General features: G+C 32.0%; 1 protein-coding gene across 5 annotated transcripts in view; it reads left to right on the top strand.

Moving 5' to 3' along the window:
* Positions 1-24,934, top strand: part of CNTLN (centlein, centrosomal protein) — a 219,635-nt gene that overhangs the window by 171,793 nt on the left and 22,908 nt on the right. For all 5 annotated transcript variants that reach the window (XM_004677679.2, XM_012721530.1, XM_012721531.1 and 2 more), the window contains 5 exons: positions 10,304-10,495; positions 15,559-15,656; positions 17,133-17,259; positions 18,471-18,608; positions 19,131-19,316. In XM_004677679.2, the coding sequence (XP_004677736.1) occupies positions 10,304-10,495; positions 15,559-15,656; positions 17,133-17,259; positions 18,471-18,608; positions 19,131-19,316 (741 nt within the window). The remainder of the gene's footprint in view (positions 1-10,303; positions 10,496-15,558; positions 15,657-17,132; positions 17,260-18,470; positions 18,609-19,130; positions 19,317-24,934) is intronic.

Here is a 24,934-nt window from a genome sequence, read left to right on the forward strand (position 1 = left end):
TCTTTATCTTTCAGACTTAGCTTGATTTATAGTTACTAAATATCTGGAGTGACAGGAAATAATTTTAAAACTGGGCTGTAGTTGACATTTAACTTTGATAGTTTTCCGTTCACAATAATGATTTGATGTTTGTATATAAGAAATACTTTGTTTTTGTGTTAGTTTTACTGAGGATTTAAGCTCACAACCCTGTGTATTATTTTTCATCTACAATAAAAAATTGATGAAATTGGAAAGTCATGCAGGATACATGACACAGCCCCAAGTGTACTGCAAGTAACTATTGACCTTATCAGTCAGTGTGTGAAATTCTAAGTATTAAGATGTTTTTCATGTTAAGTATATACTTACGAAAATTATGTCATTTTATTAATTTAAGTATGTGAATTTGTAACCAGAAGTGATTATCTTTAATATTTACTTTTATTACCCCAAATTAGGAAATACTCCATTTAGATTAGGGTCATAATACATTATTTATGTAAGCTGAGCCCACTATGATATAAATTAATATTCAATATGCATCATTTTAGGGGCGAATTAATTGGAAATTATTTTTATTAAAATATGAATGATAGACATTGTTATATATATTTAGAAATAATATAAGTGCCTTTCTTTTGAAGATAAAATATTAAAATTATCAATGCCTTTTGAAGATTACTTAAAAATTTACTGTCATGAACCATCCATTGTCTAGATTTTCACTTCTACCTAGTAACAATAATAGAGGTAGGCAATAATTTCCTTAGGACTGCTGACAGAAGCCTTTTTGTACAGTAAAATAGAGTACAATAAGATGCAACATCCCAGTAACACTGTGATGGAAAGCAATCAAGTAAAGATACTGAGCTCTTTTTACTAAAGAAAACCAACTTTATTTAGAGGAAAATGAGGCAATTTTCATGACACTTCTGCAGATACTCTAGGTTTGATAACAGTCACTATCTGCAACTTCCACTTTATGGTTGTCCTTTGCTGAGATACAGATACAGTAACACTATCACCCCAAAACACAAACTCATAAATAATTTTGGTGATTTGACCTTTTTAATTCCTTTCAATGTTTGGGTAATTTAGTTGGCTTTTTCTCCTGACTCTACACTACTTAAAGTAGCTTTAAAACACATTAACAGAAAGCATGGAGTAAGAATAGAATATAAAGAATATGTGTGTGTAGTAGTTATGAGGAGTAGATATTTCAGTAATGAGTTAGCTAAATTTGATCAACAGAGGAGTAAAAAAGGGGATTGAGAAGACATTGCTTACTTTCTCTTTTGGGACATCAGGTGGCACTGCGATCCTTTCTTATTCCTATTGGAGATGGGAATTAAAATGGGAATACAGGGACTCCCTGGTGCTGCATGGGTTCAAGTTTCAGCATTGTTAAGCTCTCCAAAGCCACTGCTGCATGAGTTTGATCCCCAGCCAGGGAGCTAACCAACCTGGCACAGCAGATCCCTCCTGTCTTGCCTGCTGCTCCTCTCAGCAGTGTATTTCAGTAGATCTGCCTGCCTGTTCTACCCTGCATTCTGTCTGGTGAATCCTCTCACCTCCTGCATCTCTGGCCCAAACCCCAGTTCTTGTATGTATAAATAAATAAATCTTTAAAATAAAAGAATGGGAATACATTGCAACTTGTTGGTCATTAGTAAGCATATGTTATGGAGATCAAATATCTAGAAGGGTTGAAACTAAACTTAGAATATTATTACATGGTCACAAAGAAATTTTTATGGTAGTGATGATAATGAATTCTTCCATGTGTAATTGTGGTTCCAAATGTCTGTTTTGTATTTTGCACATGACTTTCAAGAGGGCTTTTATTAGTAACTAGAAGATTAAAAATAGCAAACCTACAGTTGAATAAGCAAGTAATGTTTTTCCATGAATACTGGAAAGTCAGTTTTATTAGTTATTTTCTATATTTCACATATATTTTATTTTTACTGAATCTTGCTAAATTTGTGAGGACAGAAGTTTAATTGATGTTTAACCTCTGTTCAGTAAAAATTCATTAATCAGATTATTTTGAAACACATTGTATTACTAGTATCACATATTAATATTTACTATAAGCATCTATGATGTCAAAACTGTACTAATGAAAGAGATGTTAAATTTTTTACATTGGGGCTGTTTTGAAAATTTAAATTGTTGATAAGTTATTTAAAATAATTTGACATTTAAAATAATGTGATATTCATTTTGAGAAATGAAACCTGTTTACAAAATTATTATTTAATTGAGCTTTACTTAGAATTTACATTATCAATTATAAGGGCTTTGAGTTAATTTTACTGCTAGTGTTATTGAGAGCAGTATATCTTTTATCCATATGCAGCTATCCATATTTTTTGATAGAAAGTAATTTGAACACATCAAGACAGATTGGCATTTTCAGTAGCATAAAAAATGGCTCTGTTAATTGCAAACCATATTTAGTATGACCTTATAAGAAAGTAGCACCTTAAGTGTCATGCTTTGTCTTTAATGTGCACGCTGGAGCTTGGTTCATCTGTACTAGACAACTGCACTTTATGAAAAGGGTTTTTTTCTTGATAGGCAATTAGCAGTAATTAGGAAGATTCACCTCAATAAGATGTCAACATGAGATTGTTTGAAAAAGTTGAATGTCAGTGACTTAAAAAGAAAGTTCTTCTGACACATAGGTATGGCATGTGAAACATGAAATGTTAATTTAACTTTTCTGCTTATTATTCATGCACAATATTATTTTGTCATTCAGACACCACACTGACAGAGTATAAAGGGTGTTAAAATAGTGCTGCTAGAATAAAAAGAGGATTAATCTACCATTGGCCAATTAGCCAAAGGGTACTTAATGGTCTCTGAAGGCTACTGAAGTCTAACTACTAGCAAAAGTATTGGTAAAAAGTCCTCTATCTTACCTTCATTTGCTTGACATTTTGTGAAACATACTGTAGGCTTTTAATAACTGCATTTGTCAGAAAATAGTTTAGAAATGAGTGATGTAGTAACTCAGTGTGCTTTTTATAGGAAATTTTGTTACATAAATAATTCCATCTCTGCCTAAGATCTTTGTTCTTTTTTTTTAGTTGGTAGTTTTTAATTTTTATTAAAGATTTCAAATGTAGCAAAGGAAAAATTATGTTTCAAATTTAAAACACTTGTTACTAAGTTAAAAGAATTATTAATCTGAAGTATTTATCTTTGTAGATAAGTACTTGCATGGAAAATATTCTTCTAGTGACCTAGAAACCCATGTAATTTTTGTAATACATATGATGTTTTAATTAAATGACAATGCTTTTAGTTTTATACATGGACAACATACAGAATTTTATTCCTTTCAGTTTTATTCCTTGTAAAAGTATAATACTCCCAATGAAAAAGCATTGATTCTGTTCACAGGAGGGAGATATGTCATTAAGATCATGTTAACTTTCTAGGAGGTTTTTACCTATAGAATATACATAAATAATATTCAACTGGAATCTCCTATCTAATATCTTTTGCTTTAATTCTAGTAACAGAATTAGTATACTACCTGTTAAGTTCTCAATAATATTTTCTAACTGTCCATCTGACTTAAATGAGAACCAGAATATTTTGATTGCAAGATATAAATGATAATATACATATATATGTCTATATGTGTATATATATATATATTATCTGTATATTCAACATGAAATAAACTCTATTCTTAGTGCAGTGCAGAATTTAGGACTAAATATTTTAGTGAATTAACTGAACACAGGCTCTTTCCTTGATTTGTCAAGGTTTGGAGGTTTCAAGTGGGGAAAGCAAAATTAGAGACTCCATTATTGTTTTGCAGAAACTCACTCTCTTTTCACTCCAGTTACTCATTGACCTTTTCCAACACTGACACCTAACCTTTGCCCAAACATGAACTGGAAAGAAACCTCCTGCCACTAACTACTATCGACTTCCCAGAAAACCTGCTTTGTTACCTCAATATTCAAATCCTGCATGGTTGGGTCTTATTTTTATAATTTCCATGTACCTATTTTTCAAAACTCACTATCCCACAGAAAACATTTTCTAAATTTTAAAATATGATTTATTACTTTAGATGTTCTAATCAGTTGGTGGAAAACATAGGGAGAGTGCACAGTGTTTTTGAATCTTACAGGATGGTTACTCTCCAGAACAACAAAATGTTAGTTTAGAATCAATCTCTTATTAGAACTGAAGAGGTATAACACATCCTATTCCATTTCTTTAGAGTACTGCTTATAAACGAGTTAAGCACTCAAAAGCATTTTCTTTATATGTGTGAAAGCCGGGATCATGTCCATTTAATAGGTAGGTAGGTTTGTTTTTTTTTTTGTTTTTTTTTTTGAGACATCAGTATCACAGAGTGCCTAAAAATGTATTATTTGTGCAGGGGGTAGTTGTGATGAGTGAAATGACTCAGGTTGACATTTTTTTTTTCCTAAGCCCTTTTACTTGTTTTTACTTGGCTGCAGAATATTTTCCATGAACCCATTTTTATTTTTGCTGTTAATTTATCCTTAAACACTAACATGTTTGCTTAAGCTCCTGGAGGAGGAGAGATCTCTGATTCTTCCCCAAATAGATCTCAATTGACTCAACAATCTTTTCCTAGATGCTTTCTTAAAAAAATCACAAAGCAGTTGGTTGTAGACCTAGCCATGGTCCTTAATATTATGCCTAGTTTCCCAGAAGTATTTGATCAAGCAAATCGAGAGAGAAAAATGGGGAAAGCTGGCTATCACCAGATTCCCCAGACAGGATTTTACAGCAGCAGCAGCAGGAACAACAAAGGCATCCTAGCTCCCTGTTTTCTTCCTTCGTAGAATTACTCTAGTTTATTACACATTTTCAGCTTCTAGATTGGTAGCTAGGTAATCTGATGACAAGGATTTAAGCTTTTTTGTTTATTATTAAAAACAGTGCAGTACAATGCCTGCTACATAGCATATATAAAAAGAATAAACAATAGATATTGAGTTACATTCTGAATCTAGATGTTCCTTATCAGAATCTTTTAGAAAGATTCTGTCACCTGATGACCAGGATAAAAAAAAAAAAATTGTGCATGAATGCCCATGCAGGAACAAAAGGGAGTTCTTCAAGGAAGCCTTATTTTCCCTGTTCTTGGGGTTCCACATTTACTGTTGAGAAGGTTAAAGAGAGTTTTCAGTCAAAGATGTCTTAATAAGCAATGAAACTACAAAATAAAGATCTGATAGAAGCAATTTATATATGTAGTATTGGAAATGGAACAATTTTTTTTAAAGCAGTTGAAGAAATTAACATAAAATTAAGGCTAAGAGAAAGAAAATTAACCAGACCATAGGTATTATATAAAGTATACATTATGAGGTTTAGGTAGTTGCTTAAGGGGAACAGGTTGGAAATAAGAAATTTAGTAGTAGATTCAAAAAAAGGCTGATTTTTAAAAACAATCTCTATGTACAACTTGGGATATATCCAGATCATTATGATAAAGTGAGTATCACAATAAAGTAATTCATTTGAATTTTTTTAGCTTCCTGGTACATACAAAAGTTATGTTTATATTGTTCTATAGTATATTAAGTGCATGATAGTCCTTTATATTTAAAAATATGTATATACCATAGTTAAAAATACATTTTTGCTAAAAACAATGCTAACCATCATCTGAACCTTCAGGTGTAAATCTTTTTTTGCTGGTGAAGGGTCTTTTAAAATGTAATATCTGTGAGGTGTAATAAAAGGATGTATGTGTATATACATTAATTATCTCATAGTTTTAATGAATCAGGAGTCTGGTACACTTTAGTGGGGTCTTCTGCTCAGAGTATCACAGGGCTGCAGTGAGTCAACGTGACTCCCTTTTCGGAACTCAGGCTTTTCTTCCAAGCCCATGTGTGTATTTTCTGGAAAAAAAAATCACTTCTTATGGCTGTAGGCCTGTGGTTCCTGTTTTCTTGCCTACTGTCTGTCAAGGATGAGTCTCAATTCCTGAGCCCCTTATGCTTTTGAATTATGGCACTCTCCAGGATCCTCTCTTGATATGATTTGATGACTTATTTCTTCAAGCCAGCAGGGGGATCTCTCTGACTTCATGGAGGCACCCTTGCCTTCTTTGGAAGGATTCAAATAATTGGATCAGGACCAGCCAGGGAAATCTTGCTCTTTGAGCAACTCAGAAGCCACATGATTAGGGACAATAATTTACCACTACAGATTTCCCTTCACACCTAGTATAATGCAAATGACATAATTGTGAGCTGACAGTGTCCCACTTACATACAACATCTGAGTATTATATAGGGCATGAGGTCATCAGGGTAATTTCAGAATTCTATTATAGTGTTCACTATTGAAGAATGAATTCTCCAATATATTGTTTCCCCTTACAGTGGCTTAGAGGGTTGTTTACTTTATGAGACTTATGCTTCTTCAATGTTATATTTAAATAAATGTTATATTTAAACATAATTAGTAACTCCTGCCTAGTTTTAAACTTTTATAGTGTTCTTTTATATAACCTTTGATTAGAATAATTACACACAAATCAATACAAATCTCACTACTTTTTTTTTTTTTTCCTCATTGAAGTCAACTTTCAAATTGACATTTTAAAGATTGTAGAGGGAACATACTGCTAGGGATATAAAGACCAGAGTAACACATCTGCCTTCAATAAACTGAGGCTTAGTAGACACCCTCAATTAAGATCAAACAAATAATTAAGAAGACAAAGTGAGATTTACATCATGAGAGAAATTATAGGAATATATGTATATGCATATGCATGTGTAAATATTTAATGACATAAATTACAAAATTTTTATTAATCAAGATCCACAGTCTTTTATTTTTTTTCTCTTTATTTATTTATGCATATAGAACTGGGGTACAGGCCAGAGGTGCAGGGGCAGTGAGAGGATTAACCAGAGATAAAGTGGGGAGCAGAATAGACAGATCAATGAAGTACACTGCTGAGGGGAGCAGCAAGTGAGACAGGAGAGGACTGCTATGCTATGTCAATCACCTCCAGGGCAGGAATCGAACTCACACTGAAGCAACCATGGCTTGGCTTTGCAGTGTAGCATGCCAACCCCCTGTACCAGCTGGAGCTCCCCAGACCCACAGTCTTTTAGATATTTTAAGAAACTTTGAGACTTTGTGTGGTAGCATTTACCATGAGATAATAATTACCTTTGCTAGATAAACAAGTGTCATCTCTGTTTTAAATAAGGAAACAGAGCCAAGTACTTACTCTCTGTTACTCACTTAGTAAGCAGACATCTAAGGCAAGAATCCTAAAATTATGACTTACGTGTTTTATGATTAACTGTGGCTTTAATATGACCTAAATCATATAAAATCTTTGAGTGGATATAGAAAGGTCATAACATAGAATTAAGTAATGTGTTTTAATAAAGAAAACCAATTTGTTGAGGAATGTTATTTATTGTTAGATCCCATAGCATATCTTTTTAGCAATGTGACTACAGTTGTATTTTTATATACCAAGTCAAGGGTAAAAAAAGAAAGTTATTTATTCTTGTTTCATCTATAGAACTACTCAAATAGGAAAGAGTACATAAACTCAGAGAAGTTAATAATAAAGCCAAATTACTTGTTCAAAATTCTAAAGGATAAAGTGTTCTAAACTGATGAAATGCATGGCTTACATGTTAACTTTATTTTAACATGTGCTCTGTAGCATTTCCAGACATATACAATACATATTAAAAATACATTTTAGGGCCCTCCATGGTGGCCCAATGGATTATAGCACATCACTAGGAGGCTGGTGGTAGCTGCTTCAGCTTGAAGTCAATCCTGCCCAGGGGGGTGACCTACATGGCGTGGCAGACCTCTCCCATCTGGTCCACTGCTCAACAGTGTGTTTATCAGCCTGTTCAGCTCCCCACTCTGTCTCTGGTGAATCCTCTCACCACCCCTAGCACATCCTCTGGCCTGTACCCCAGTTCTGTATGCAAAAATAAATAAAATCTTTAAAAAAAATAAAAGAAATTCATTTTAAAGTGTGCAGATTTCAAATATTCTTATCAAATGATAACCAAATCAAAACATTTAGTTTGTTTCCATCATTTCAGTATTTCTTCACATACTGAGTTTTTTTTGTTGTTGTTAAACTGAAGTTAAAATTTGCATATATATATCTTTGGAGAGAAATATATTTCTTCACTTAGTCTTTTCTTAGTAAAGTGTGTATTTATAGTGACAGCATCTGCCTATGTGGAATGAATAGACAGAAATCTAGTAGTATTCGTTTTTAACAAGTGATAGGCATTACCAAGGTTGTTCATAGGAAGAGAAGCCCATCATCAAAATTTAGTCTTCTATGTTGTGTGATATTGCTCCTAGAATTGTAACATTGAATTAAGTCTTACCAAATGGAGGTATCAAGCAGTTTAATATAGATAGAGGAGTAACTTCAGGATTGATAAATACTCCCATGCATACTAGCTAAGTAAAGCTAATGATTACTATTACATTACTAATCAGTATCTTAATTTATTGATAGGTATAGTAGTAAACAGTGTCAAGATTATAAATACAAACTGAAATCAATTTGTGTGATTATAGCACCATAAGTTTTACAAGTTGACTTTGAATTTCTGAGACTTTTTTTTTTTTTATTCTTACTATTTGGAAGATAGGGTTTTATATGCAATGGGGAGTACAAAGGTGAGCAAACAAAGGCACAGTCACCCACAGATTTACTTGACATCATTATTTGAAGAACAGACACACTATTATGAGAGCTGAGAGAATAAAAAGGCTACTTTATTGATAAAAAGAGGACAGGATAGAGACAGCTTCATAAAGACAGAAATGCTAAATGGCTCCTTAATTATAAAAGAGTTCCAGAAGAAAACACCATTATGGAACCATCCATGTAGAAATGGCAGACAGGTTTGGAGAATGGTAGGCAATTTTGACTTTAGATGATGTCTAACACAAACTAAAGATAAGTCGTAGCAGCCTACTTAAGCCACAGACATCTGAGCTTTATTCTATTGGGCAGAAGAACTCCTGGAAGGTTTTGGATAGTAATAACAGGTCAGTATAATTGAAGTATTTCCAGAAAATTTATAAAAACAAGCTTTTAATCATAAGTTAAAATATAGCCAAAGAAAGGTTTTTTTAACCAAAAAAAACCCTCCTTATTTCACCAAAACAGTTTAGTCTTAAATATATCAAACTCTACTTTTTAATAGATTTGAAATATTCATGTTTAACAGCATACACTGAATGCACAAATACATAAATAATTGTCAACCTACTAGTCTAGTTTCTAGAAGTGTTTAAATTTAGTGTTAGTACTTAAGTAACTTGTTATGTCCCATATTTATATTACTGTACATATTAACTATATCTTTTGCTGTTTCTCATTAGGATTCTTAACAAAGAGTTTTTTCTCCTTTGAGAGATTTCAGTACCATTTTGTCTAATTGTTCCTTATGTTACACTACCATATTATAAGCTTCTTTGGAATAATAAAATAGTAGTGCAGTTATCCTCTTAAGGAGCTCGGTTGTTATGCCATTACAGCTTGGTGGCATTCTGCTGACTACAGATTGTTGAATGAGAAAGGCTAACATTAAGACAGCTTCTTTTATGCTGTTTCATTAAAAACATTACCAGTATGTCATTTAATAAAATGTTTGTTATTAAAAATTCACATGCAAGGAGTTTAGTGCAATCTACCTCAACATTACAAAAAGGAATTGTCAACTATCAATCATACTAGATGGAGCAAATTTGTTTGTGTGCTATTTATTTGAACTAAATCTCTAATAAGCCTCTTCTGCTAATTGGACTTAACATTTATGTTGCTAAATGAGAAGCATTTTGGCTGCTATATAGGGTGGTAAGACCTACCCAATGGAATAAACAACTAACATCTGTTATCCCGTCCTGCTCCAGCTTGGCTTTTACCACTTAAGTACATCAGCCCTGAAGTCAAGGTTATCAAATATGTGAATCTCTGGCTCACCCACTTATATGCAAAGGCAAAGAAATAGTACATCATGACTAAAATCAGCCAACCAAATATATTGAGTACAGCTGGTCCACTTTATTTTAACCTTTACAAGCCCTACAACCTTAAAAACCTTAAGCAAAAGCTCTAGTTGTAGTAATTTTGTAAAGTTTTTATATTATCTATTTTATTGTTAATTTCACTTTTTTTTTTTTTTGCTTTTTCCTACTTGTAAAATTTTATACTGGTAGCTGTTAGACGGAATGTAATTAGTTTTATAACAGATTTATATTTAACTTCTTAAAAAAAAAAAAACAGAAACTACATTTGGATTTGGCTGGGCTCCGGAAAGAGAAAGAAGCCTTACTGAAGAAACTGGAATCATCATCTGAAATCACAAGCTTGACAGATGAAATTTCCCGGGTAACAGCTCCACAGATACAACGTACATCACTTGGTCCTTCAAGGAGCATGGATTTGGAAATGAAGCAATTGCAGTGTAAACTAAAGGTGATTATAACTTTTAATAAAAAAGTGAAAATGTACATTAACTTATAGAAACCTTACATGCACGTTTATATAATTCTTATTTAATTCTACTAATAAAGGTGACTCACATTATAAATAATCCAAAAATTGTAGTAATACATTTCACCTCAGTTTTCTGTTTTAGCCTGATAAATTCTTACATGGTAACTCATGGTAATGTTCTCTGAAAAACTGATAAGAAACCATGATATTGCCTAACTTAAGAAATAGCCATTATCCTTCTGTTCCACTAGACAACTCTTCAGTTCTCCCATTTCGTCTTGTATTAAACACAATTCTATTCAAACATATAATGTATCAACATAAAATTGCTTTTTTTTGTACATATTTGCCAGTATTTTAATGTGGTTGTAAGTTGAACATGAGATAGGAAGAAGAAAATGCAGGGAGAGAGAAAAAGAACAAGGAAAAGGTAGGTAGCTTGAATCGATTTCATCATGTTAAACCTGAGGGAGAATAAAAGCAATGTTCCTTTTACTTAGAAAGAATTGTGCTTAAGTCCAGATGAAGCAGTTCACAACTTTAAAGTAAGGCTGACTTAGTTTAAGTAGAATTATATGGTGTGAAATGGAATTTGTGAGTTTTAATTGGAAAGTTCATTTTCATGCTACTTAAAACAAACTCATTTATTCCTCACATATTTAATTTTTCCTTCATTGGAGTTTGACAGCTGGAAGTTAAAAGGACAGTGTATATGTTACCATATATATAGTGATTATCACTTGAAGGAAAATTCTGGTTGAAAGTATAGATTTAGGAATTAGGAATAGAATAACCATGACTGTTAAAAGTATGTTAGAATATTGAATTCTCAGATACACTTAGTTGTTTATAATGAAATATACGACATGTTCACACTCCAATAATATTTTTAAATCAAGGATTACTAAATAGTATAAAATGGGATAGAATTTAAAGTAAATGAGTAAAATTGTGTTAAAATAGTTTATTAATAAGTATACATACTAGCATTTAAATAAATTCTTTTCTCTTTCTTTTTTAAATTTTATATATATTTTACATAATTCTTCATTTTTGTTCAATGCATGCTTTCTCCTCTCAGGTAAAATTCTACCTGTAAAATCCCCACCTGCGCAACATCACGATAACCCCTTGTGGTCTTCCCCTACAGTGTGTCTGATTTATAGTTGCTTTTTTCTGTTTTTTAATTTATTATATTTTTTTCCTGATTCCTTATTTAGTTCCCCTACATTCCTCCTTTAAGTGAAACTATCAATACTTTTCTTTTTCTTTCGGCTTATTTCACTGAGCATAATCCCTTCCAGCTCTATCCCATGTTGATGTGAATGTCATGAGTTTATCTTAGCTGATTTGCGTTAAAATAATTGCTTCTTGATTAACAACTTTTGACATTTTTATGTGCCAAACTAGCCACAACCACAACACTTAAGTTTAAATAATAATAAAAATGTAAGAAGAAATAGCGGTGCAAGTTGTGCCTTATAGTGTATTTCTTAAATACTATCTTAAAGTGTATTTCTGTCTGTACAGTCATGGAATAAGATATATAAAGTGAACATTCAGAGTATAGGTTTCTATATAGAAGATAAAAATCATTGGATATCTTTTGATTCTTTGGTTTTATTTACCGCAAACTGTAATTCATACTTTTATGATTCTTTTTATATTCAAGTCTAATAGAATGTAATTACAGTTATATCCAGTCTAATTTATATATATATATATTTAATTGCTAGCAATTAAATATGTTACTAATTTGATTTTAGTTACTACTTTTAATCTAATGTGATTTTTACCAGTAGGCCCCAATTAATATCTATATGTTATTTTCATTACTGTGTCCCTCATGGTGTAAGTTTTAACCCATATGAAAGTCTCTTTTTACTTTGGATGAATCTATGAGTCACAAGGGTGAAACTAGTAAGAATGCCTAAAGCCATTTAGACCATAGTTATAGTAGTTTAAAATGACATCATCCTATAGTCCTGGAACACTGACCAGGCTGCATAGTGACAGAAGAGAGAAATCTTTCATTTTGTTTTGTTTCATGTTTTAATGGAAGTGCCTTAGAAGATCAGTTACCTTTTATTACAAAATACTCTGCTACTACAAATTTCTGTTTTGATAGAATATAACGTTGGTAGGAATGCTGTAACAAAATACCACAGAATGGATGGCTTTAATAAGTTAAATTTCTTTCAGAAATTTCTCATAGTTCTGAAGGCTTGAAGTCCAATATCAAGGTATCAATAGGTTTGGTTTCTCCTGAGGCCTTTCTCCTTTGGTCACATTCTCACCATGTCTTCTCTTGGTTGCCTTAATCTGTGTAGTCTACCCTAATCTTTGCTTACGAGAATATCAGTCATACTGGATTAAAGCCCACACATGTAGCCTCATTGTACCTTAATTCCCTCTTTAAAGACCCTACCCAAATGCAGTAGCATTTTGAGATACCTAGAGTTAGGATTTCAACATACAAATTCTGAGAGGCCACTGTGGTTTAGCCCATAAGAGTATCAAACTGCTTGAAAATGTTTTTCCACGAAATAGCTTATTTCCAGTTGATGTTTTTATGCTTAACTAAGAACATAGAATGAGTGTTCATTAAAGATCTATATACATCTTTTTGTTTCATCCAATTAATATTAGAATTTCCAATGTAAACTCTACAATCAGTGTTCTTCACAGGTATATATGTGTTTATTCAGTGCGATTAGAATGCACATGTGTATTTCTGTGTCTTCATTTTTAACCATATTAGATGTAGATCCTTGAGATATCCAACTTTATATACAAGTGCTAAAATAGAGGAATATAAATTGCTTCCTGCAAGATAAATTCTTCAGTTACTTATATTTATTCATAGTTGTTCACATATTCAGGATTGAATAGAATTTATATTTATATAAATGATCTATATTTATGATTTTTTGACTCTGGTTACTGAAAGCATTTATCTTGGTATATTCTGTGTTATTATTAACTTTGCCCATTGGAAATGAAGGATAGTAATTTTTAAACTGCTGAGCTCAGGAGTCACTAATGTATGTAATATAGAGAAACCAAGTAAGAGTCAGATAAAGAAAAGCTTTAAAATACCACAGACCTGTGTTTCTTTGAAAAAGTAAAAATTGTGTATAAATACTTTAATCATAAGTGTTAATGTTAATAATTCAAGTAAGAAAGTATTTAATAGTGAAAAGATTCTCTGTCAGTTACTTATCACTGTCTAACAAACTGTCCTAAAACATGGCGACATAAAAACAGCAGTTTGTCTTTTAAGAAACCTCCAAACAGCTTTCCATAGTGGTTGTACCAGTTTGCATTCCCACCAATAGTGTAGGAGAGTTCCTTTTTCTCCACATCCTCACCAACATTTGTTGTTGCTAGTTGTTTTAATATGTGCTATTCTCACTGGTGTGAGATGGTATCTCATTGATTTTAATTTGCATTTTCCTTATTACAAGTGATGTTGAACATTTTTTTCATATGACTGCTGGCCATCTGCATTTCTTCTCTGGAGAAGTGTCTTTGTAGCTCTTCTGACCAATTTTTGATGGGGGTTGTTCACTTTATTTTTGTTGAGTTTAATCAGCTCTTTGTATACCTTTGTGACCAGTCCTTTGTCATTAGTATTGTGTGCAAATATTTTCTCCCTATCAGTGGGACATCTCTTTGTGTAGTGTCTCTCTTGTTGTTCAGAAGCTCTTTAACTTGATGTAGTCCCAGCTGTTTATCCTTTCCTTCACTAGAGCTTCCATATGACCCAGCAATCCCACTCCTAGATATATACCAAAGGATACAAAAACATCAATTCAAAGGATACCTGCACCCCTGTGTTTATTGCTGCTCTATTTACAATAGGGAAGATGTGGAATCAATCCAAATGCCCAAAAGTAGATGACTGGATTAAAAAGATGTGGTACATACACATTATGGAATATTACTTGGCAATCAAAAAGATAAACTCATACCTTTTGCAACATGAACGGAGCTGGAAGGGATCATGCTTAGTGAAATAAGCCAGAAAGAAAAAGAAAAATGCTGGATGGTTTCACTCATAGCAGGAGCATAATGGATGGAGCTGGAAGGGATCATGCTTAGTGAAATAAGCCAGAAAGAAAAAGAAAAATGCTGGATGGTTTCACTCATAGCAGGAGCATAAGGGATTGGGGGGAGGGGGGGGGACAAATGTAATAGAGTAAAAATGAAAACATTGAACAACTATAAGCCAGAGACATTTTCTGGGGGTGGAAAGGGGAATAGGATCAGAACTGGAATGTAAAGAGTGCACTGGACTATGATGTGATGGCACACGGGTGAATTGGTGGTGGGAAGCCCATGGGGATTATAACTGAGATGAAAAAATGCACAAAATGATCATTAATATCTTTAAAAAAAAAACAAACCTGCATTTTATCATTTCTTATGAGTCTGTAGGCCCTGTATGGTATTTCCTCTATAGTCTTTGCAAGGAATCCCTTGCAATTCAATGGGGTAAAATATTTAGGCCCAGGATCTAGAACTTTCCCATTGTCATTTCTGCCACATTGTTTTGTTCAAAGCAAATCACAGGCCTTCACAGACTCAAAGGGCTGGGAAATGGATTCCTACTCTTCATGAAGAGAAGCAGCAAATATCTGAACATATTTAGTCTTTTATAAGTTATTTAGTAAATCCAGAATTACTTTAAGTTATCTTATTAAAAACCACTGAAATATGATTTTGGTCTTCTGTCTAGTTCTTTAACCCATTTTGATTGGTTTTTGTGCATGGTGTAAGATAGTAATCTAACTTCAAAATAATTTGTATGTATACTCTTTTCAGTTGTTAAGTGATTGTGTTCCTCTATGGTTTTGGTATGTTTCATAGGAACATACCATAGAATTTCTATTAGAATATATGAAATAAAATATTAAAATTCATTTTTATAATCTTAAATATTGCAAATTTATTATTCTGTATGATAATGGCATTTATTTTCATGCTGTTTAAATCAGGATTGATCGATGTATTGAACTTTACGTGTATTTCTCCTCTAGAATGCAACTAATGAACTCACTAAACAGTCATCTAATGTGAAGTCTCTGAAATTTGAACTCCTAACAAAAGAAGAGCACATAAAGGAAATGCATGAAAAGTATGGTCTTATTTTTATCCATTGGATTTGGTGCCACCTAGTGGCAGTTAATTCTATTTAACATAACACTCCAAAAAACAATGCCAACATGTTACAAATTATGTTTTCCTTCTTTAGCGCATATCTTGATAAAAGTTTAAGGAACATTTCATATATAGCATGGCTGATAGGTATCTAATTAAAAGTTTTTAATTAGTAGAAGCACAGCACACTTAAAATTAGATTTTCCATCTTAAATATTTAATTTTGAATAAATACAATTAATGGTAATAAACAATACAATTAAGAATGTGGTAGTTATTTGACCAAAGACATATGTAAGCTGATTCTTATATCTGACTTACAGTGAAATTATTTCTGTATGCATTTAAAATAACAGAGTGGTTATGAAAACTTCTAAATTGTATGTATAACTATGAAAAGGGGCTTAAATATTCTCTCACTGAATCCAAATTATTTTTTCTACATTTTTTATAGCTATCCTAGAGTTTACAAGTTATAAAATGTTTAGATATAATTCCATTATGTCATTTAAGATCGATATATATTTAAATAATTCAATTTATATTATCATTTATATTATGATTTACATATCATGTATATATGTATGTGTTTAGCAATATGCATGTTATATGCATACATGTATGTCACAACATAAGTGAAGAGAACATAAAAGAGACATTTTGACAAAAAGATTAATTTTTTAAACACAGTATCTTGAAATTTATTTCCAGATTGAAAGGCAGTCTTACTTATTGCTTACCAGTGAGAATTCCAAAAAGAACATTCTTTGAATTCTTGCTTTTCTACCTTCTATTAAACATCTCAGTTTAATAGTGTTCATTCAGAAAATTTTTACAATAATCAAATGAGTTAGTACATATAGCAATATGGTAAGTGTTCAAATGTTAGCTATTGTTCTGATTACAATAATAGTAGTTACATTTACTATTTTATGCTTAGTATGTTATCAACTTGTGCTAAACTGATATATTTAGTCAGTCTCAAATGTTACTCATTGAGAAAATACTGTGCCTAATTTTAGTCTCTTTATATACAACTTTACATTTGTATAGAATTGTTTCTTAAGAAATCACTTTGATTCTCCCTAACAATTCAAGAATGTAATTTTTATTATTATTAAAATAGCATTGTGTTATGCATTATTTAAGTTTTAGGTGTGCATCATTGAGAATCAACATGTGTATATACTACAGTAAGTCTTCTGCTAAAAGTTCAATTTTATCTTTCACCATACCATTGACTTCTTTTTCCCAATTTACCTTCTCCTCCCTTCTGATAATTTAAATATAATGGAGCAATATTATATTTGATACAATGATGTTATTAATTTGCAGTTTCATTAATATTTCACTTAAAAATTAAAAGTAGGCATAACATTGGATAATAACATAAAATACTTTGATTGTTAGTGTTTTTATCACTTGATAAAAAATATCTTTTTTGCCTTTCAAGAATGTCTCGAATGGAGAGAGATATAACCATGAAAAGACATTTGATAGAAGACTTGAAATTTCGACAAAAAGTAAATTTGGAAAGTAATGAGAGTATTAATGAAATGTTAGAAAGTCTTGAAAAAAAGGTATCAACTTTTATATGTTCACTAACTACAAAAAAGTTCCTCTTGTTTTTTCCTTCTTCACTTGACATTAATAGATGTGTAGAAAATAGTCTATGGACATGTGTGCATCATGTATTACATAGGTACATTATGGACTTTGAAATTGCATTATTTTCTTTAAAATTCAAGATTCTAAATATCTTATATATGACATAGCTATATTTTTTCTTTATAAACATATCATAGGAAGGTAATGAAGTTGAATTTTTTAAATCTTTAATATTCCTGTGATAAATTTTATTTTATTTAGCATTTGGTTTTATTGTAAATTATAATTTATAATGATAGAAACAATTTTTTATTAAAATGATAACCAGCGACTATCAAAGTTTTTTTAAAAAGCGTTCTTACCACAATTTCTTAAAAGTATTCTCTTTCCTTGTAAACACCTAATTCAGTATACTTAGAAAGAAAATTTCATTTTAAATAGCTATATAAAATCTGATCCCCAAATAGAAATCAATAATTTGCTGACTAAGAGACTTTTTTGTATGTGCTATTTGCACAACTCATAAAGCAGCTTGTGCTTTGGCATTCACTAAATGTTACCCACTCCAGAGAGAGCATTTCCTGACTTTCCTTGTTGGAGATAAAAAAAAAAAAGTATCTATTAGCTCAGATGGATTTAAAAGAAGAATTTACAGGAGCAAGACAAATGCACATGATTTTCTTTCTCTTACACATATTTGCCTAAATTTTAATTCCACAGGTTTTTGCAGTGTTATCATTAAAGTTATGCTCATTTTATAACCTCAGTTCACTTCAGATGTAGCATTGAAATCCCTGTATAAGTAATTATATATCTTTACTGCATTAACTGAAAAAGAAAATTTATTTCTTCTGTTATTCTTGCAAATGCATATTAAATGTTATATTTTTACATTTTTTTTCCTAAAATGTACATGTTATATTAGAGAATACAACAGAAAGTTTTCCAGTTATCCATAATTTGGCTTGTTTCAGAATAAAGAACTTGCTTGCATAAGTAGCAATTTTTATAATTGCTATCATGAAATGAATTTTACAAACAACATACTTATATTTGGTATCATTTATGAGGAAATAAATGAAATTTAACTTATTAATGTCTTACTTAGTTTCTGTTGAAACTATTGTAGTATATTACCTAAATGCCTTTACCAATAATAATTACCATTGTGCTTCTATTGTAGGTGAAGACATTAACTGAAGAATGTTCTAACAAGAAGGTCTCAGTTGATTCATTAAAGCAAAGACTTGGTGTTGCTATAAAAGAAAAGTCACAGTATGAACAGATGTATCAGAAAACTAAAGAGGAGTTAGAAAAAAAGGTAAATTTCTAGGACATTTTAGCAGAAAATTAGAATATAATATTACTTACATTTCTAAAGTTTTCATTTTTTCCCCTCCCTAAAACCAGTCTAAGCTATTGAAGTATTTCAGGTAACTCCAAAACACATTTACCTTTATACATGTAACACTAGGAATTTGTTTAGTAAAAAGTGTTGTGTTTGAGAAATAGATTTTGTTTGCCTTGATAACATCTAATAAATAAGCCTTGCTAACAACTGACACACAGATTAAATTTTTTAGGTTTACCCAAACTTATAAACTAATTAAATATTTCTCTTTGATATATAGGAACTTTTGATCTAAAATAACTTCCATGTCTTTAATGAATTAGTTTTCTAAGCTAATAAATACATAAAATTAGATCATTTTTGAAGTAAGTGAAAACAGCTTTCATTTTACTCAAATATACATATATGCATGTATTGCTTATTTCACATATATAACTCTTCTAAACCTGTTTATGATTTTTTTTTAATTCTATGATTACTGGTCTTTTGTAGGATCTCAAGCTTAACCTCTTAGTATCAAAAGTAAATGAGACTGAATCAGCACTGGCAGAAATTGAAACAGCAGCATCTAAGCATCTTCAAGGATTAGCATTGCAAAGTGAGCAGGCCCTAGAAGGAGCACAGAAGAAACTACTGTTAGCCAATGAGAAAGTGGAAGAGTTCACCATGTTTGTGAAGGTTTGAATTATTTGTGGCTTATTAATGCTAGCACTTTATTTCAGGCAATAAATGACCTACTTCAGGTAATTGGGGGAATACTGTCTCTGTTTTTCTGCCCACTTGTCACATTTTTTCAAAATCTCTATCTAAAAGATTTATTTTTATAGTTAAGTTAAAATTGTTCGTATTAATATTATGGGCTTAATGTCAATCTAGTTATAAAATGTTACTAATCACTGAATCAATACAGAATTTAAGATGAAAGCATTAAGTCATTTCTACTTGGTTCCCCTTTTAAAAACCACCTAAGCAAGAACAACCAGAAACTATCTCCATGTTCACTGAAGTTAAGGGTCATGTGAGCCCCAGTCTAGAGTCTGTCTAGCGTAGAGGGATGATTAAATGGTTTAGCAGAGCAGAAGGAAAACAAACTGATGGGCCTGCAAAGGGCATCCCATCTTGAAGTGGTCTGAAGACTAAAGAGCCCCAGAGAAGCCCAGCAAGCACCAAAGCTGGTGGTGTTGGTAAAGGGATACAGAGCTAAAAACAGGTGGTTTTTGGAAACTCTTTATAATTTTTTATTTCCTGTTCATTTCTTTATTGGCGTAATAGTTATTCAAAAGCATTTTGTTTCATTTCAGCATGTTTGTATTTTACCTAGTTTACATCTTTTGGTTGATTCATTGTGCTCAGAAAAAATACTTGATATAATTTCAATTTTGGTATATTTTTGAGACATAAATTGAGATGTATTTTGATTCAGCGTAAGTATAAATCCTTGAGAAGTTTCAACTGTACATGAGAAGAATGTGTCTTCATTTCTTTTGTGATGGAAGGCTATGTAATATCTATAAAGCCCATGTGATACATTATTTTATTTGAAGTCATTATCTTCATATTTCTTTTCTGTCTGATGATCTATCAATTGATAAAAATGGTGTTTGAAATCCTTTTTATTATTGTGCTTTTGTCAATGAGTTTTAGTTTTCTTTAAATGTTGTTTTTTACATTTGGGTGCACCTGTGTTGTGTGTATAAATATTGATGACAGTTACAACTTGATGTATCAGATGATACCTGTCTTTGTTACTAATTATTTTTATGACTGAAAGTAATTTATCAAATGTGAGGATAGCTGTTAATACTTTTTTTTATGTGTCACTGGCTTGAAATACTTTACTCCAGTCTTTCACTTCAAGTGTATTTGTGTTTAGATCTGAGGTAAAAGTCTTGACTGTATCTATCAATGGATTATGATTTTATTTTTAAAATCAATCCTGCATTTTTATTTGGTAAGTTTACACCATTCGTTTGTAAGGCAATTACTAACATGAGGCATATTTACTGCTAGTCTTTCTTTTGTTTTTATCATTCTGTTGTTTCTTTTCCATTTGTCTGCTTTTTCATTTGGATGGTTTTCCACAGTGGTTCTCTCAGTTTCATTAATTCTTATTTTAAGTATCTCTATTCTAGACTTTTGTTTTGTGCTCACCATGAGCTTTGTAGCAAACTGGATACCTGAAATAGTCTTTTTTGTGCTGGTATCACCTCATCATCATTTGGCTATACAGATTCTGTTCTTTTCTTCATTCCCTCCAATGTTCTGTTGTCATATTATTTTTATTTATGTTTTTTATTCCATATTACTATTTATCACCTTGCAAAGGGTTTTGTGTTCTTTTGTTTTGTTTCACATAGAAAATGTGCTTTTAACACTTCTGTGAAGAGCAGCTCTTTGTGGTAAACTCCGTTAGCTTTTCTTTGGCAAGGTCTTTATTTTTTCATCATATTTGAATGAAAATTTTACAGGATAAAGTATTTTTGATTGGCATTTTTTTTCTTTTAGAATGACATAGAAATTATCATTCCATTGTCTTCTAATCTGGAGAAACCTAGTAAGTTTGGTTGAGATGCCCTTGAATGTTACATTCTTTTTTTGTTTCCCTCCGTAGCAGCCTTTTATATTTTTTTGATAGCTTAACAATTAAGTGTTTTGGTGGAGGTTGTTTTGTATTTAGGAAATTTGGGTATTCTCTCAGCTTCCTGGACATCCATGTTTTTTTCTTACCTTAGATTTGAGAAATAGTCTATTATTATTGTTTTAAGTAGCATCTCGGCTTTATTCTCTCTTCACTTTCTGGAGTACCAATTATCCGTACATTTCCTCTTCTAAATCTTACCTCTCTCTCTTTGTCTATTTGAGTGATTTAAAAATTTGCATCTTTGATTTCTGAAATTTTATCTCTATCAGTTTAAGTCTGTTTAATACATTTCCATGCTCTCATTTCATTCAGTATCTTTTGTGTATTTTTTTTAATATTAGTATCTTTTGTGAAGAACTCTCTGTTCCTTGTTCTCTTTTGTAAGGTACTGAAGGCACTTTTCTGTATTTGGTTGTACTTTCAGGTATTCATTAAGCTCCTTAATGATTGTTATTCTAAAATACTTTCCTGTGAGATACTCAAATTCTGTGCCTTTATGTGGGTTTCTGGACTTCCCTTATCTTTCAGCTTCTATCTTTTATTCAGATGTTCATTGTTTCCTAGGCATGTATGTCATCTTACTTATTTCTTACCAGTTGAGGCACTGTGTCTCAACTTTTATATCTTCTTTGCTTTACTTTATGACAGATGATAGAGAGGTGGTGTTACCGGGCAGAGTTAAGGGCACCCTGGAACCCCCAAATCTACCAGCCCTAGTACGTTCTGCCAGCCACTGCATCAAAACAAAACATATTCTGGTGTGGAAAGGAACTTTAATACAATTAATGTGCAATAAAGTGAAGAAATAAAATATTTTTCACACGAAACACCCACAGTTAGCCATCATCCCCTCATGGGTAAATGTCCAGCCAAACAGGGTTGACTCAGAGCAGGATGACTAAGGCCACAAATCTAAGGCACCTTCTGGTGGGACCATTGGAAAGGGTCAGAAGAGGGCCAGACAAGTATGGAGAGAAAAGGGCAAAATCAAAAACAAGATAAATGCTGCCATTGTTAACCTCCCCACAGTCTCTCACCCACATCTGTTTCAAGTGTCTTCTTTCCTGTCCCTCAAGTCCCTGATATAAGCCCAAGGCTGAGAAGCAAGTACAGCTTTTTCACATGGGAATCTGCTCCATGTCCTCCTCCAGGTCTCTTCCTTGTTCTCTTCTATCTTCCTTTCTTCCTCCATTCTCCACTCCAGCTTCTTCTTCCCCTGCTCAGCTCTATCAGCCCTTGGATGGGGCAGGAAGCTTGGAACGTCCACTTTTCCTGGGAGCACCCTGGTACAGTGGAAGGTTGAAGTGGAGTGTGTTACATGTCTTTTCCTCCTTTTCTCTAAAGCAAGTACTTTTGACTGCTTCATAGAGCCCAAAGTTTTGGGCCCTTGTTCCTTACCACAGCCCCAGTGTGGTGATCATCAGGTGTCTCTTCCTGATTTCCTAACAGGAAAGAAGAGAGGAGTTCTGCCACCCACATTACCAGAAGCCTGATTCTCTCCTGCTTAACCATCAATCCCAGCCCCTGTGTATGTATATATATCTGCTCTTCCCCAATGAAAAGAATTACCAAAAATATTCACCACATTCTGTGGTTCATTCCCTAGCTTGTTTGTCTTACTAAATGGCTATTGCCTTAGCCACAACTCCCTTTGCCTCTCCCCTTTCCACTCCCACAGCAAATGAACTAGCAGCCTCAGAGCAAAATATCTGTGGGTCAGTCCCCTACTGCCAGCGATGAGCTGGTGAAATTTCCTGTGAGTAAAATTTATTCCTTCCTAGTTGTACTTAGGAGAGAGATTTATCAAAACCTTCCTACTCTACCATGTTGTGGGAGGAGACCCTCAAATCAGTACTTTTTGTTTGCTTGCTTCTCTCTGTAGATTTATTGGGTAGTTTGGCATTTCTAAAGCTCCCGTAAAGAAGGTACTCAACATATAGAATATTTTTTGATTACTTAATTCCCTTAGGTTTTTTTCCCTAATACTTTAGATTATATGTATAAGTAATATTTATCTATGCTTATAAACTAAATATAAGATGAAAACCAATTGAATTATATACATAATGGAAATGAATATATATATATATATATATATATATATATATATATATATATTATATATGTGTGTGTGTGCCATATTCTTCATTCCTCTAATATCAGGAGCTTATAGCATTTTAAAAAATTTTATTTCTTTTTGCATAGAAGAACTGGGGTAGAGGCCAGAGGTCAGGGTTTGCCAGAGCCAGAATGCAGAGCAAAACAGGCTACTGAGGGGAGCAGCACTTGAGACAGGAGAGGTCTGCTATACCATGTGGATTAGTTCCCTGGCCAGGGATTGAACTGGCTATAGAGGTGATAGTGCTGAGACAACTCCTAAGCCACCAGGGAGGCCCTAAACTAGGAGCTTACAGCATTTTGTTCCAGTGTTAATAATACCCCATTTGGAACAAATCTTTTGCTTTGTTTCTTTGCAAATCATAGATACCTTGGGAATTTTCTTCCTCTGAAAGTATCTACAAAATGAATGGAATGAAACATTTTATCTCTTTTTACAAAGATTTCAACTGGTATAAAGTCAAACCAATATTGTTTGTCTCAGAGGACCCTAAATGATTGCAGAGTATTAATTTTAGTAAATGTAATTTACCTTTTACATATTTAAAATGTCATTTTCTTCCTGACGCTTGTTGAATAGTTTCATTGTTTAACTTGTGATAAAGTATTTTCATTGAACATTGTCAATATTTTACTTATAATGTAAAATATTGTAAAATTTTCATTGAACATTGTCAATATTTTACTTATAATATTGTCAATATTTTACTTATAATGGCACTATTTTACTTACAATATAGAGTCATTTTTATTAAGAATTTTAGTTTTGTAAACCTTTGTTTCTTGTGTTATATTATACTTAGCATATAGGTGCATGCTTAACCAAGTTTGGATATGAAATACATAATTATAAGATTTATTTAGAATTTAATTATTATCTTTCCTGAAATGTTCTTTGAGTATGTTCTTTTTAAAAAGAAGTTATAGTCAGAAATACTTAAATAGAAGAATGAGTTTTTTGATTAGATATTTGAGTATATAGTCTTGACAGAATCATGACCTTTGTGATAATGTAATGGTTGTACGTTATCACATAAAGTAGTTAAATGCAAAAATTTCCTTTTTAAAAAAATAAAATTTACTTTTTACTTATGTTCAAGGATATCAATGATATTTTATGATAAAATGAATATCTGAACTCATTAGTTGTTAATTAGTGACAAATTAGTTCTTCCTGTTTTTCACTGGTGATGAGTAAATGTCTTAATAGATAAATTCAGGATTGATGTGATTTCATAACTTTTGAATTTGAGTAACATATTAAAGTTTATAAAACAGGATAGGTATTCCTGGGTTAAACAAGCTTTAGTAATATTTCAGAATTTTTCCATTTTATTTCAGTTTAGTGTTTAGGTTGTACTGTAATCATCTGATTACACTGATATAATTAAATCTATATTGATTCAAAATCTATATTGAAGAGGCCCAAGGATAAGCTAATTAGGTGATAATTATAAATAATGCAGTTTTTAAAATACTGCTTTAAACTATATTTTATTAACTGAATCAGTTTACAAACATGTATTGGTCACCAGAA

Source organism: Condylura cristata, unplaced genomic scaffold (assembly GCF_000260355.1).
Source record: "Condylura cristata isolate star-nosed mole 26May11 unplaced genomic scaffold, ConCri1.0 scaffold00006, whole genome shotgun sequence".
NCBI lineage: Eukaryota > Metazoa > Chordata > Mammalia > Eulipotyphla > Talpidae > Condylura > Condylura cristata.